This window comes from Panthera pardus, unplaced genomic scaffold, assembly GCF_024362965.1.
Source record: "Panthera pardus isolate Hobbes unplaced genomic scaffold, ASM2436296v1 HiC_scaffold_4, whole genome shotgun sequence".
Classification (NCBI taxonomy): Eukaryota; Metazoa; Chordata; class Mammalia; order Carnivora; family Felidae; genus Panthera; species Panthera pardus.
This window is the reverse complement of record NW_026526969.1, coordinates 18,383,486-18,397,169: the sequence shown is the minus strand read 5'-3', so window position 1 is coordinate 18,397,169 and position 13,684 is coordinate 18,383,486. Positions and strand designations below refer to the sequence as shown.

General features: G+C 65.4%; 1 protein-coding gene across 1 annotated transcript in view; it reads left to right on the top strand.

The window, feature by feature from the left end:
- PKD1 (polycystin 1, transient receptor potential channel interacting) overlaps positions 1–13,684 on the top strand; it is a 44,263-nt gene that overhangs the window by 12,986 nt on the left and 17,593 nt on the right. Inside the window, 14 exon segments of the mRNA XM_053893711.1 lie at positions 1,735–1,806; positions 1,919–1,990; positions 2,288–2,457; positions 2,820–3,491; positions 3,586–3,769; positions 4,861–5,081; positions 5,484–5,599; positions 6,013–6,139; positions 6,454–6,701; positions 7,127–7,882; positions 8,678–8,809; positions 9,010–9,185; positions 9,381–9,514; positions 10,063–13,679. Coding sequence (XP_053749686.1) covers positions 1,735–1,806; positions 1,919–1,990; positions 2,288–2,457; positions 2,820–3,491; positions 3,586–3,769; positions 4,861–5,081; positions 5,484–5,599; positions 6,013–6,139; positions 6,454–6,701; positions 7,127–7,882; positions 8,678–8,809; positions 9,010–9,185; positions 9,381–9,514; positions 10,063–13,679 — 6,697 coding nt within the window.

Genomic DNA, 13,684 nt, shown 5'->3' with positions numbered 1-13,684 from the left:
GCGTGTTCTGACTAAGGTCCTGCTGTATTTGGAGCAGGCCGGGCAGGGCAGGACCCGTTTCAGAGGGTGACTATTGCGAGCTGGGTGGGGGCCAGGCAGGTGTCCGGGGATGGGTTGTCTGGACCGGGCTGTGGCTGGGGTAGGCGGGAGTCTTGAGCGTTTTAAGAGCTGGGTTGGCAGGATGTAGGAATGGTTAGGCTGGGAGGAGGCATCAATGGATCCCTGGCCTCTGCACAACGGGGTTGTCATTGGGGGCAGGGGTAGGGCTGGTGAGAGGTGTTCTGGGGACTTCAGAGGGCGGGAGGTGACATCTGGAAGGGCAGAGGCTCTGCGGGTGGGAGGCCCAGGTGTCATCACTTTGGAGGCCGTGACCAGGGTCTACTCAGACATGTGTGAGCCTGAGGAAGGGGTGAGGGGAGCAGTGGAGCAGGTGACCAGAGGTGTTCACCAGGTCAGGATGGTCCGTGGGTCTCTGTCCCAAGAAGTGGATGGGCAGGGGCCACCGTGGCCTCCACCCCCAGGCCAGCCAGGAATCTTTGGCTACAGAGCGTGTTGCCTGAAAGGCTTTGACTCTCCTGGAGGAGTGGGGCCAGGGTCGCCAGCACCAGGGGTCACGGTTCTGAAAACGTTCACTACTTGGATAAAAGTGCTGTCGTGCTGTTTCCATTGGGGTGTCTCCAATTGTTACCCACAGGGAACGGTTTTTCCGTCCGTCTGTGACCTCTGTGTTTCTCTCACTAATTTCATGTTCTTTAAGTCTTTTTTCTCCTGTAGTCCTCACCGTCTATTAGCAGTGTGGGTGCAAAGGGCATTAGGGCCTTTGATCCCTTGTCTAAATTGCTAGCGCTCTTCTCAGCTCGTTTTCTGATTTTATTGATATTCTGTGTAGAGGTTGCATGTTTTTCTGTAGTTGGATCATCTGGTTCGGATGTTTTATTTCTGCCTATCCTTTCGTGCTGTGAAGAGTCTGTCGCGTCCTCCTGTATTCTTTCAGTCTGTTCGGTTTTAGAAGAGTGTCACCTTTAACTTTGGGTCTTGGTTTTTGTTTTTCCCCACTGCTGAGACGTTCCCCTGTCACATTTGATTTTGAACCTCCTGGGGTTTATTGGGGTCAGTCTCTCACTCCTGGTGGCTAGTGTTGTCTGTGTTAATCTTGTGTCCTTGAGTGGACTCTTGCAGGGTCAATATGTCTCCGGAGGGCCCAGCACACGCAGCTTGTGTAACATAGCGTAAACCTACGTTTCGTGGTGATTCTTGCCCGGTGATGCTTCCCATTGAACCTGTGTACTACCGTGTTCTTACTGGGGTCCTGTTAGCCTTGGGCTTGGCTGCGTTCCATTGGCATTGCTGTGCTGTGGGGTTGTCCACCAGGGTCTCCTCCTTTTATCGGTCTTTGAGCCCCACTGTGTCTCAGGGCATTTTGAGACCATCTCCTTCCTGGAGCCGGCAACAGCTAGGCCCCTGGCCCTGGAGACCCTTGGGCTGCCATGCTGGGCCAGGGGGGCAGGGGACTGGTGGGGGCAGGGTGTGGATGGCGCGCTCAGGGCTCCCAGCCTTCTCCTGCTCCTTTGTTTGGATCCCATACCCTGGCCCCAAGTGTAGTGAGTGGGGGGTGGGAGGCTGCAAGTTGTGGCTGTGAGGAAGCCTCTGGGGGTGGGCCTGGGCCTGCACCTGCTCGTGTCCTGTCCGGGGCTCTGGGCTCTGGCGCTGATTTGTGGCTGCTCTGCTCCTTAGAGATGTGTCCCACAACCTGCTCCGGGCACTGGACGCTGGGCTCCTGGCGAACCTCTCCGCACTGACCGAGCTGTGAGTGTCCCCTCTGGGGGGGGGGGGGGGGGGGGTCAGGTGCTGGCTACCTGTCACCGTTTCGGTTAATGGGGCTCCCGTCAGACACGGCTGAATCCCCCTTTTCTTCCAGGGATATAAGTAACAACAAGATTTCTACTTTAGAAGAAGGATTATTTGCTAATTTATTTAATTTAAGTGAAATGTAAGTTGTGGTTTTTGGTGGGTGTTGGTAGCCAACCCTGAGGCCCCCAGTAACCCTCCCTGCCGTCCTGCCCTGGCCTCCGGGCCCACTCCCATTTGAGACCAGGCCCCGAGGGCTGTTTGCTCGCCTGCTGGAGCCCTCCGAGGGCCCGGCGGGCTGCCACAGGGGTGGTGGGACGCTGTGTGTGTCGGGGCGCCCCCGGCCCCCACTCCCTGGGGCGAGGCCAGTGCAGACTTCCTCGAGGGCCCCTCATCTGCCCTGCCGACTCCTGAGCGCCCGGCCCTGTGCCTCCTGCAGAAACCTGAGCGGAAACCCACTGGAGTGTGACTGTGGTCTGGCGTGGCTGCCTCGCTGGGTGGAAGAGCAGCGGGTTCGCGTGGTTCGGCCCGAGGCGGCCACGTGTGCTGGGCCCGGCCCCCTAGCTGGCCGGCCCCTGCTTGGCGTCCCATTGTCAGATAGCGGCTGTGGTGAGTATGGCTGAATGTGACCAGCTCGGTCCTTCTCTGTCGGCTAGGACCCCGTAGGTGTTCCAGGGTCACCGGCCTGGGGGGTGGTGGCAGGTGGGACTCTGGGAACAGAGGCACCTGGGCAGCAATTATGGCTGCTGAGACAGACCAGGTCGGGGGTCAAGGGAGCAGTGCAGGTGGGAGGAGGGGAGGGTGGTGAGTGCCAGGCCGTTGGGGGGGGGGTGGGTTGCGACGTGATCTGGGGTCTAGGATGGGGCACAGACACCGTAGGGGTGGGGCCTGCCTGGGGACCAGCCTAGGGTGGGGGCAGGGGTGCAGCAAGGGCGGGGCCCGCCCAGGACCAGGCTGTCTGCTCTGTCCAGGTGAGGAGTACATCGCCTGCCTCCCGGACAACAGCTCCGGTGCCGTGGTGCCGGTGGCCTTCTCCACTGCCCACGAGGGCCCGCTGGCACCCGAGGCCTGCGGCGCCTTCTGCTTTGCGGCTGGCTGGGGCCTCGGGGCCCTCTCGGACCAGGGCTGGTGCCTGTGCGGGGCGGCCCAGCCCCCCAACGCCTCCTCGGCTTGCCTACCCTTGTGCTCCAGCCCCCCGCTGCCCCTCGCCCCTGCCTGCGGGGGCCCCACCCTCCTTGAGAACGTCTTCCCTGCCTCCCCAGGGGCCGCCCTGGTGGGGCCTCCAGGACCCCTGGCCTCTGGCCAGCCAGCAGCCTTCCATGTCACTGCCTCCCTGCCCGTCAGCTCCACACACTGGGACTTTGGTGACGGCTCCCCTAAGGTGGATGTTGCTGGTCCTGCCACCACTCACCGCTATTCCCTGCCCGGCCACTACCAGGTGACAGCCGTGCTGGCCCTGGGGGCTGGCTCAGCCCAGCTAGGGGCCAAGGTGCAAGTGGAGGCGGCCCCTGCTGCCCTGGAGCTCGAGTGTCCAGTCTCGGTACTCAGTGATGAGACCCTCAAGCTTGGCGTCCGAAATCGTGGTGGCTCCGGCCTGGAAGCCACCTACAGTATTGTGTCTTTGGGCGAGGAGCCAGGGCGAGGTGGGTGCCTTCTCGCCCCCAGGGGCTGGAATGGGTGGGGCAGTCCTGGCTGGGCCCACACTGATGCCCCCATCCCTGCCTGCTGACTCCCCAGTGGTGCATCCGCTCTGCCCCTCGGACACCGTGATCTTCCCCGGTAATGGGCACTGCTACCGCCTGGTGGCCGAGAAGGCCGCCTGGCTGCAGGCACAGGAGCAGTGCCGGGCCTGGGCCGGGGCCGCCTTGGCCATGGTGGACAGTCCCGCCGTCCAGCACTTCCTGGTCTCCCAGGTCACCAGGTACCTGCCCCCACCCCCAGACAGGCTGTGAGGTGGGATCCCCGGAATGCTGGGTCGGAGACAGAGCCTAAGTCTTGAGGAGGATCAGGAGAGGTGGGGGTGCTTGGAGGGGCCAAGGCCGGCCGGCCGGCCTGAGTGGGGCCTGGGAGCCCTGCTCATCCGACACCGTCTCATCAGCGTTTCAGACACAGATGTGGAGGTACGGGTAGGGTAGGGGATGCATCACAGGTCCCACGTGCTGCCCACCCCCTGCTGTCCCCCGCCGAGCCCCTCCTGGCAGGGGCAGGGACAGTTCTGGTGTGACCATGGAGGCCACCCACGCACAAGGAACCTCTTGGACGCCTTCGTCCCCCCAGGCCCGCGAGGAAATGTGCTTTCCTATAGCAGGCATCGCCCCTGCCTCTGCTCTCAGCACCTGCCAGGGCTGGGAAGGGAATGGAGGCTGGACGCCTGCTTCTCCCAGAGTCCCTGTTTGGGGAGGTGTCGATTGCAGTGTGGATCGCACCCTGGACGTCCTCAGTGTCCACCAGGGGAACTCGAGGCCCAGGATGGTCCGGGCCCTTGCCCAGGGTCACTCGGTTAACTGGCGGTAGCCGGGCCCCAGTGCCTGGCTCTGGCTATAGCACCTCACTCCTCTCCGTGTGCCATCGTTTGTCCCCGTTCCTGACCTTGTGTCTATCAGCCCAGTCCCCAGGAGGGCCCTCCTACCTTGTCAGAGCTGTGAGGAGTAGCGTTTGGGGAGCTGATGTTCAGGCGTCTTGCTCCCCAAATGCAACACCTGGAGCCTTCTCACGGAATACGCGTGGGTGTGTGCAGCCTTTGGCCACATTGAGGCCTCTCCCGGCAAGGAGCCCTCAGCTGGGCCCCTGGCCCCATGGGCAGGTGGGGGTGGACATTGCCGCCACCTTGCTTGCCAGGTCCTTTTTCTGAGCCTCATTTTTCCTCGTCTCGAAAGCGGGGGGAGGGACAAGGTCTCACCTGAGGGGCTGCTGTAGGGAACGAGGAAGAAGCTCCCAGAGACACAGGGCAGATGGAGGGGTGTCTTTGGAGAGCCCCCCCGAGTGCCCTCTCCCCCCACCGTCTGCCTGCAGGAGCCTGGACGTGTGGATTGGCTTCTCAGCTGTGGAGGGGGCTGAGGCGGGCCCTGCTGTGCGGGGTGAGGCCTTCAGCCTGGAGAGCTGCCAGAACTGGCTGCCTGGGGAGCCGCACCCTGCCACGGCTGAGCGCTGTGTGCGGCTTGGGCCCGCGGGGCAGTGCAACACGGACCTGTGCTCGGTGCCCCACAGCTACGTCTGTGAGCTCCGGCCTGGAGGTGCGCTTGGGGCTACCGGAGGGGCTAGGGGGCACCTTGTGTCCTGGACCAGGACAGCTGCCTCCCTAAACGATGAAAGGTCTCCTGGCCACCCTGGGAGCTCCTCCGCATGGCTGTCCCGCCCCCCGCCCCCCCCTCCCCCAGCCCCCAACCACGCAGTGTTTCCCGGCTGCCCCAGGACAGTCCCGTCTCTCACCCAGGCTCCTTCCTAGCTGCTCAGTGTCGGTTTGGTGTTTGCTGAGCACCTGTTGTCCCAACCTGAGCCTGTACCAGATGAAGCAGACAGAGGGGGAGGGGGCTACCGACAAGTGGCTCAGTCCTGGGTCTGGCCCTGGCTGGGGCCCGCGGACACTCTCTTCCTTGGCCCACGACCAGCACCTTACTGTACACACGCTGTCCCAGGTCCTGTGTGGGATGCGGAGAACTTCCTCGTGGGAGCGCCCCCTGGAGACCTGCAGGGACCCTTGAGTCCCCTGGCACAGCAGGAGGCCCTGTCAGCCCCCCAGGAGCCTGTCGAGGTAGGCTGACCCCAGGACCCTCCACGACCTGATCTGGAGACTTAGCCTTGGCCTGGCTTATGAGTGTCTCTGAAAAACAAGCTCTTTTTTCTGGACCTTTAACGTCCTACCTGCCGAGGAGAGACGCGTAGGAAGCCCACTGCCGTGCAAAGGGGAGAGGTACCCGCCCGGGTAGCTCAGAGAGCTCTGAGTGCTCCTCAGTGTTTTCTCTGGGTGTTTGTGGATTTTTAAAAAACAAGGTCAGGGTCCTGCTGCCCACAGATGGTTTTGACCTGATTTTTTGTCTCGAGTGACCGTTAGCTACAATGTGAAGCCCTGTCTGGGGGCTCCTTCCCCTCTGACCCAGTGGGTGCTGGGGGGGTGGGGTGGCGGGGGCTGGGGTCTGTGGAGCTGAGCAGTCCTCCTTTCCCCAGGTGATGGTGTTCCCCGGCCTGGGCCTGAGTAGAGAAGCCTTCCTCATCGCTGCCGAGTTCGGCACTCAGGAGCTCCACCGACCCGCCCAGCTGCGGCTGCAGGTGTTCCGGCCCGAGGGAGGAGCAGGTGGGGCTCCGTCCCGTTGGGGCAGTGGGGACCTGTCTGTGCCGTCACGTGTAGTGGCTCCTTGGCTATCGGACTGGTCTCCAGCCTTGAGATGCACAGAGTGGGGTCTGTAGAGAAACCGACTCCTGCTCGGTGTCGCCGGGACTCGCCTGAGTCAGTCAGCTGGCCTGGTGTCAGGAGCAATAGAGGAGGGATGGTGGGGGTGGGGGTGGGCGTGCTGCCTGGCAAGACCTCGTGTCTCCCTGGGGGTGGGGTGTCCCTGACTGGGGCTCATTAGCAAGCGGGGGTCCCTGACACCCCTCCTCTCCTTGCAGGGGCCCCAGGACATGGCGGGGAGCCCGAGAGCGTGTCCCTGGAGAGCCAGGCTCTGCCGGTGCCCGCGTGCACCCCAGAGGGACGCTGGTGCCCCCAAACTGGTATCCCCCTGTCACCGGACACCCTCTGCCGGCCCCGGGCCTGTGCCAACGCGTCCACGTCAGGGCCAGAGCCCCCTGGGACCTCCTGTGTGCTCTGGAAGGAGTTTCTGTTCTCCGTGCCGGCAGGCCCTCCCACCCAGTACTCAGTACGTGTGCTGGCCCTGCTGCCTGAGGCCTGGGTCTCTCCCTGAAGCACAGACAGTACACTCTTCCGCTTGGCGCACCAGGCCCTTGCCTTTCTCCGGCTTTGTCCTTGTCCTTGCTCACCCCCCAGCATGAGAAGCTGCCACCCGGGCCCTTCTGCTTGTCCTGCCCCTGCCTGGCCCGCATCCTGGTCCTCTGCCCTGCACACGGCCCATCCCTCTGAGCCTGTCTGTCAGCCCCCTCCATGAGGGCCCGGGGGAGTGAGTGAGTGAGTGCCCGAGAGCCGGGCCCCCTGTGGGTGTGAGTCTAGATTACCCCAGGTGGATCCCGCCTGCCTGCTGGAGACCCTGGTCCTGTGCTCCCTGTAGCCCCCCGCCCTGCAGCGTCCTGCTGTGAGGGCCCGACACAGCCTGCCTCCTTCCTGCAGGTCCCCTTCCAGGGCCAGGACGTCCCCCTGCTCCCTGGTGACCTCGTCACCTTGCAGCACGACGCTGGACCAGGTGCCCTCCTGCACTGCTCGCCGGCGCTCGGACCCCCTGGCCCTGAGGTGCCGTACTTGTCCGCCGTGGCCTCGGCCTGGCTGGCCCACCTGCCCGCCCAGCTGGAGGTGGCCCCGACTGGCCCCGCCTGCGCCCTGCGGCTGCTCGCCGCCACAGAGCGCCTCACCCCTCTGCTCGGCCTGAGGCCCAACCCGGGGCTGCGGCGGCCTGGGCACTATGAGGTCCGGGCCACGGTGGGCAACAGCGTGTCCACGCACAACCTGTCCTGCGACTTTGATGTGCTCTCCCCGGTGGCTGGCCTGCGTGTGGCCCATCCCACCCCCCACGATGGCCGCCTCTATGTGCCCACCAACGGCTCAGTCTTGGTGCTCCGGGTAGACTCAGGCACCAACGCCACGGCCACGGCCCACTGGCCCGGGGGCAATGTCAGCGCACCCTTTGAGGCCGCCTGCCCTGCCCCGGTGGCTGCCCTGGTGCCCAGCTGTGCTCTCGAGGCCAACACCACCCTGTTCTCGGTGCTGGCCCTGCCCGGCCTCCGTGAGGGGGAGCACACGGTGGAGGTGGTGGTGGAGAACAGCGCCGGCCGGGCCAACCTCAGCCTGCAGGTGAAGGCCGAGGAGCCCATCTGCGGCCTCCGGGCCACACCCAGCCCCGAAGCCCGGGTGCTGCAAGGCGTCCTGGTGGTGAGTGAGGCGGGGAAGGCGGCCCGGGGTTGGTTTCTGGGCAGGTTCTGTTCTCGGGCTCCTCAGACCGGTGGTAGTTCCCAAGTTAGTGAGGAACCACCTGTCAAACAGCAGCTCTGAGCATCTGCGGTCTCTCCCACGGCCCCTGAGCAGCTCTACCCTCATGGAGCCTGAGTGTCTTCAAGGCCCCTGCTGCGTTCCCATCATGCTGAATGGAGTGCTTTCGTGGGGGGGTGGTCCTCATGTCACCCTGCTGCTGTCAGTGCCATACCTGCTGCTCGGGGTGTCCCCCCCATGCCCTCCCACACACGCACAGGTCAGCCACCAGCTCCACGGCCTGCACACGGGCTGTCAGAAGGGCCGTCTCTGACCTCGGCTCCCTGCTCACACCTGTTCTGTCGGCTGACTCGGGTAAACACCCAGAACCGCGAGGCCTCTTGAGACTCCCGTGCCTTCCCAAGCAGCCTGTGCTGAGACTGCGGGCCCGGGCAGGAGCCCAGGGACAGGGTGCACGGAGACTCGGATGGTGGGCTCTTTCTCTCCCTGGTGCTAGATCACTTTCCAGACAGGAAGCTGGAGGAACTGAAACGTCAAAGGGCATGTCAGCCCATAGTCCTATGACACGTGGCCCCCTAGGCGCCCCACCCCCCTCCCCCTGCCCTCCACCTCCAGTGGTGTCTGAAGTCTTGGCCTGGGAAACCCCCTGGGGAGGCGTGTCCAGGTGGTGGAATTCTGCTTAGGGCAGAATTGGGTCTCCAAAGCCCCAGCGCCGCCCACACTGTGCCCTCCCTGCAGAGGTACAGCCCCATGGTGGAGGCCGGCTCAGACGTGGTCTTCCGCTGGACTATAGACGACAAGCAGTCCCTTACCTTCCACAATGTGGTCTTCAACGTCATCTACCAGAGCGCTGCTGTCTTCAAGCTCTCGGTGGGTGGGCGGGGCCGGGGGCGGGGCGGGGGCGGGGGCGGGGCCGGGACTGCGGTGCTCATCTTGGCCTTCTGTTCCGCTTTGCTTCCCGAGGAACCCCCGGCTGGCCGCGGGTGAGTGCAGGGTGGGGTTCTGCCTGCGCTGCTTTGGGCCTCCTCGCCACCCCCTGGCAGCCCACACACTGCTACCTGTCCCCACAGCTGACGGCCTCCAACCACGTGAGCAATGTCACCGTGAACTATAACGTCACTGTGGAGCGGATGAACAGGATGAGGGGCCTCTGGGTGTCTGCAGTGCCACCCGTGTTGCCCCCCAATGCCACGCTGGCACTGGCTGCCCACGTGCTGGTGGACTCGGCTGTGGAGGTGGCTTTTCTGTGAGTGCTCCCGGTCTGGCGGGCAGTGGAGCCGGCCGAGCCCTTGTGGGGCTGAGGCCCGGCTCTCCCCCAGCCCGCCCCTCCTCACCTGCCAGGAGGTGGCGGGTACCTGGGACCCTGGGAGAGGGGAGGGGCTGCAGCCCGGCCGGCGTGCTCCCACGCCAGCCTGCTCATTTCCCGCCTGTGGCCCGGCAGGTGGACCTTTGGGGACGGGGACCAGGTGATTGGCCAGTTCAAGCCTCCGTACAATGAGTCCTTCCCGGTGCCAGACCCTGCAGTCGCCCAGGTGCTGGTGGCGCACAATGTCACACACACCTACGCCGTCCCAGGTGGGTGCTGGGGCCCGCCACCCTGCTGTGGGGACAGCCCCCCTCTGCCCAGTCTGGGTTGGTGGCCTGGGGCCCTTCATAGAGTGAAAGAGTGGTGTCCGGGCCACTGAGCCCCACGATTCAAGTCTCTTGGGCAGAAACTGGACCTTCCTGGCCCCTACTCAGACCCACTTTTGGCTCGGAAGGGAGTTACCTTTCGTTTTTTAAAATTCCAGAAGTTTCACACGCAGAATGCACAGTGATCGTTGGTGACCCCACCACCCTTGCCCTGCACCGACCCTCTCTGCTCACCAGGGAGGGTCTGCTCCCATCTCATCTATGCCCCAGCCCCGCATCTTGCCCTCTGCTTGTGGCACCCTGCACTGGCCCCATTGCGAGGACCTCCCGGGACAGGGCCCAAGGGCATTCTCCCTTGACGTTTTGACCGAGGGCCTGTTCTATCTTCCCGAGGGGCCCTGGCGCGCAGCAGCACGGGGTTAGGTCATGACTTCGCCAAGCAGGTGGTGGAGGTGGCCCTGGCCCTGTTCTCACTCAGGCCTGTCCCCCAGGTGAGTACAACCTGACCCTGCTGGTGTCCAACGCCTTCGAGAACCTGACGCGGCGAGTGTCTGTGAGCGTGCGCGCCACCCTGCCTGCTGTGGCTGTGGCCGTGGGAAGCCGTGTCCTGGTGGCTGGCCAGTCTGTCACCTTTGCCCCACACCCACTGCCCTCCCCTGGGGGCATCCTGTACACGTGGGACTTCGGAGATGGCTCCCCAGCTGTGACGCAGCACCGGCCGGAGGTCAACCACACATACAGCTCAGGGGGCACGTACCGCGTCCGTCTGGAGGTCAACAACACGGTTAGCAGCGTGGCGGCATGGGTCGGCATCCGTGTCTTTGAGGAGCTCCGGGGCCTGAGCGTGAGCCTCAGCCCGTCCGTGGAGCAGGGCGCGCCTGTGACCGTCAGCGCCGCCCTGGAGTCGGGAGACAACGTCACGTGGACTTTTGACATGGGGGACGGCACGGTGCTCACGGGCCCCGAGGCCACGGTGGAGCACGTGTACCTGCGGGCACGGAACTGCACGGTGACTGTGGGAGCGTCCAGCCCCGCGGGCCGCCTGGCGCTGAGCCTGCCCCTGCAGGTGTTTGTCCTGGAGGTGCTGCGGATCGAGCCTGCGGCCTGCATCCCTGTGCAGCCCCTCGCCCGGCTCACGGCCCACGTCCCTGGGGACCCCACCCGCTACATCTTTGACTGGACGTTCGGGGATGGCTCCTCCAACGCCACCGTCTCGGGGGACCCGACGGTGACGCACAACTTCACACGGAGCGGCACGTTCCCCTTGACGCTGGTCCTCTCGAGCCACGTGAACAAGGCCCATTACTTCACCAGCGTCTGCGTGGAGCCCGAGCTGGGCAATGTGACCCTGTGGCCCGAGAGGCAGTCCGTGCGGCTCGGGGACGAGGCCCGTTGGGTGGCTCGTGCCTGGCCTCCGTTCCTCTACCGTTACACCTGGGACTTTGGCACTGAGGATCCCGCCCGCGTCGGGGGCCCCGAGGCCACGTTTGCCTACCCGGCCTCTGGCTCCTACCTGGTGACGGTCGCCGTATCCAACAACATCTCGGCTGCCAACGACTCCGCGCTCGTGGAGGTGCAGGAGCCCGTGGAGCTCACGGGTGTCCGGGTCAACGGTTCTCGCGTGCTGGAGCTGCAGCAGCCGTACCTGTTCTCCGCCGTGGGCCGCGGGCGCCCCGCCAGCTACCTGTGGGAGCTGGGGGACGGTGGGCTCCTCGAGGGCTCCGCGGTCACCCACGCCTACAACAGCACGGGCCGCTTCACCGTCCGCGTGACCGGGTGGAACGAGGTGAGCCGTGGCGAGGCTCGGCTGAACGTCACGGTGCGGGAGCGTGCGCGGGGGCTCAGCGTCAACGCCAGCCGCACGGTGGTGCCCCTCAACGGCAGCGTCAGCTTCGCCACCTCCCTGGAGGCCGGCAGCGACGTGCGCTACTCCTGGGTGCTCTGCGACCGCTGCACGCCCATCCCCGGGGGCCCCACCATCTCCTACACCTTCCGCTCGGTGGGCACCTTCAACATCATCGTCACGGCCGAGAACGAGGTGGGCGCCGCCCAGGACAGCATCTTTGTCTACGTGCTGCGGCACATCGAGGGGCTGCAGGTGGTGGGGGGCGGAGGCGGCTGCTGCTTTCCCACCAACCGCACGCTGCAGCTGCAGGCCGCGGTCCGGGACGGCACCAACATCTCCTACAGCTGGACCGCCCAGCGGGACGGCGGCCCGGCGCTGGCCGGCAGCGGCAGAGCCTTCTCGCTCACTGTGCTCGAGGCCGGCACTTACCGCATCCAGCTGCGGGCCGCCAACATGCTGGGCAGTGCCCTGGCCGATCGCACGGTGGAGTTCGTGGAACCTGTGGGGTGGCTGGCCGCAGCCGCCTCCCCGAACCCGGCCGCCGTCGATGCCAGCGTCACCCTCTGTGCCAAGCTGGCCGGGGGCAGCGGCGTCACTTATAGCTGGTCTCTGGAGGGAGGACCGAGCTGGGAGACCCCAGAGCCGTCCACCACGCACACCTTCCCCACCCCCGGCCTGTACCTGGTCACGGTCACGGCTAGGAACCAGCTGGGCTCGGCCAACGCCACCACTGAGGTGGCTGTGCAGGTGCCCGTAAGTGGCCTCAGCATCAGGGCCGGCGAGCTGGGTGGCGGCTTCGTGGCGGCGGGTTCTGCCGTGCACTTCTGGGGGCAGCTGGACTCAGGCACCGACGTGAGCTGGTGCTGGGCGGTGCCGGGTGGCAGCAGGCACGGCCAGCACGTTTCCGTGGTCTTCCGTGACGCCGGCGCCTTCTCCGTTCGGCTCAACGCCTCCAATGCCGTCAGCTGGGGCCTGGCCACGCGTGAGCTCACGGTGGAAGAGCCCGTCGCGGGCCTCGTGCTGTGGGCCAGCAGCAAGGTGGTGGCGCCCGGGCAGCTGGTCCACCTGCAGGTCCTGCTGGCCGCTGGCTCTGCCGTCAGCTTCTACCTGCAGGTCGGCGGGGCCGCCACGGAGGCACTGCCCGGGCCCCGCTTCTCCCGCAGTTTCCCCCGGGCCGGGGACTACACGCTGAGCGTGCAGGCGGAAAACCACGTGAGCCGGGCCCAGGCGCAGGTGCGCATCTTGGTGCTAGAGGCGGTGGGTGGGCTCCAGGTGCCCAACTGCTGTGAGCCGGGCATCCCCACGGGCACGGAGAGGAACTTCACGGCCCGCGTGCAGCGGGGGTCCCGCGTGGCCTACGCGTGGTACTTCTCCTTGCAAAAGGTCCAGGGGGACTCGCTGGTCATTCTGTCAGGCCGCGACGTCACCTACACCCCCGTGGCCGCGGGGCTGCTGGAAATCCACGTGCGCGCCTTCAACGAGCTGGGTGGCGTGAACCGCACGCTCGTGGTCGAGGTCCAGGACACCATCCAGCACGTGGTGCTGCGCAGCGGCCGCTGCTTTACCAACCGTTCGGCCCGGTTCGAGGCCGCCACGAGCCCTAGCCCCCGGCGTGTGGCCTATCGCTGGGACTTCGGGGATGGGGCCCCGGCGGAGGACACGGAGGAGCCCTGGGCCGAACACTCCTACCTGCAGCCTGGGGACTACCGGATGGAGGTGAATGCTTCCAACCTGGTGAGCTTCTTCGTGGCCCAGGCCACGGTCACCGTCCACGTGCTGGCCTGTAGGGAGCCCGAGGTGGACGTGGCCCTGCCCCCGCAGGTGCTGATGCGGCGCTCCCAGCGCAACTACCTGGAAGCCCACGTCAACCTCCGCGACTGCGTCACCTACCAGACGGAGTACCGGTGGGAGGTGTACCGTGCCGCTGGCTGCCATCGGCCGGTGCGCGTGGCCCCCGTGGCTCTGCCCAGCGTGGACATGAGCCGGCCCCAGCTGGTGGTGCCACGGCTGGCGCTGCCTGTGGGCCACTACTGCTTTGTGTTCCTGGTGTCATTTGGGGACACCCCGCTGGCACGGAGCATCCAAGCCAATGTGACAGTGGTCCCTGAGCGCCTGGTGCCCATCATTGAGGGAGGCTCGTACCGTGTGTGGTCAGACACTCAGGACCTGGTGCTGGATGGGAGCAAGTCCTACGATCCCAACCTGGAGGACGGCGACCAGACGCCACTCAGCTTCCACTGGGCCTGTGTGGCCTCAACGCAGGTCCG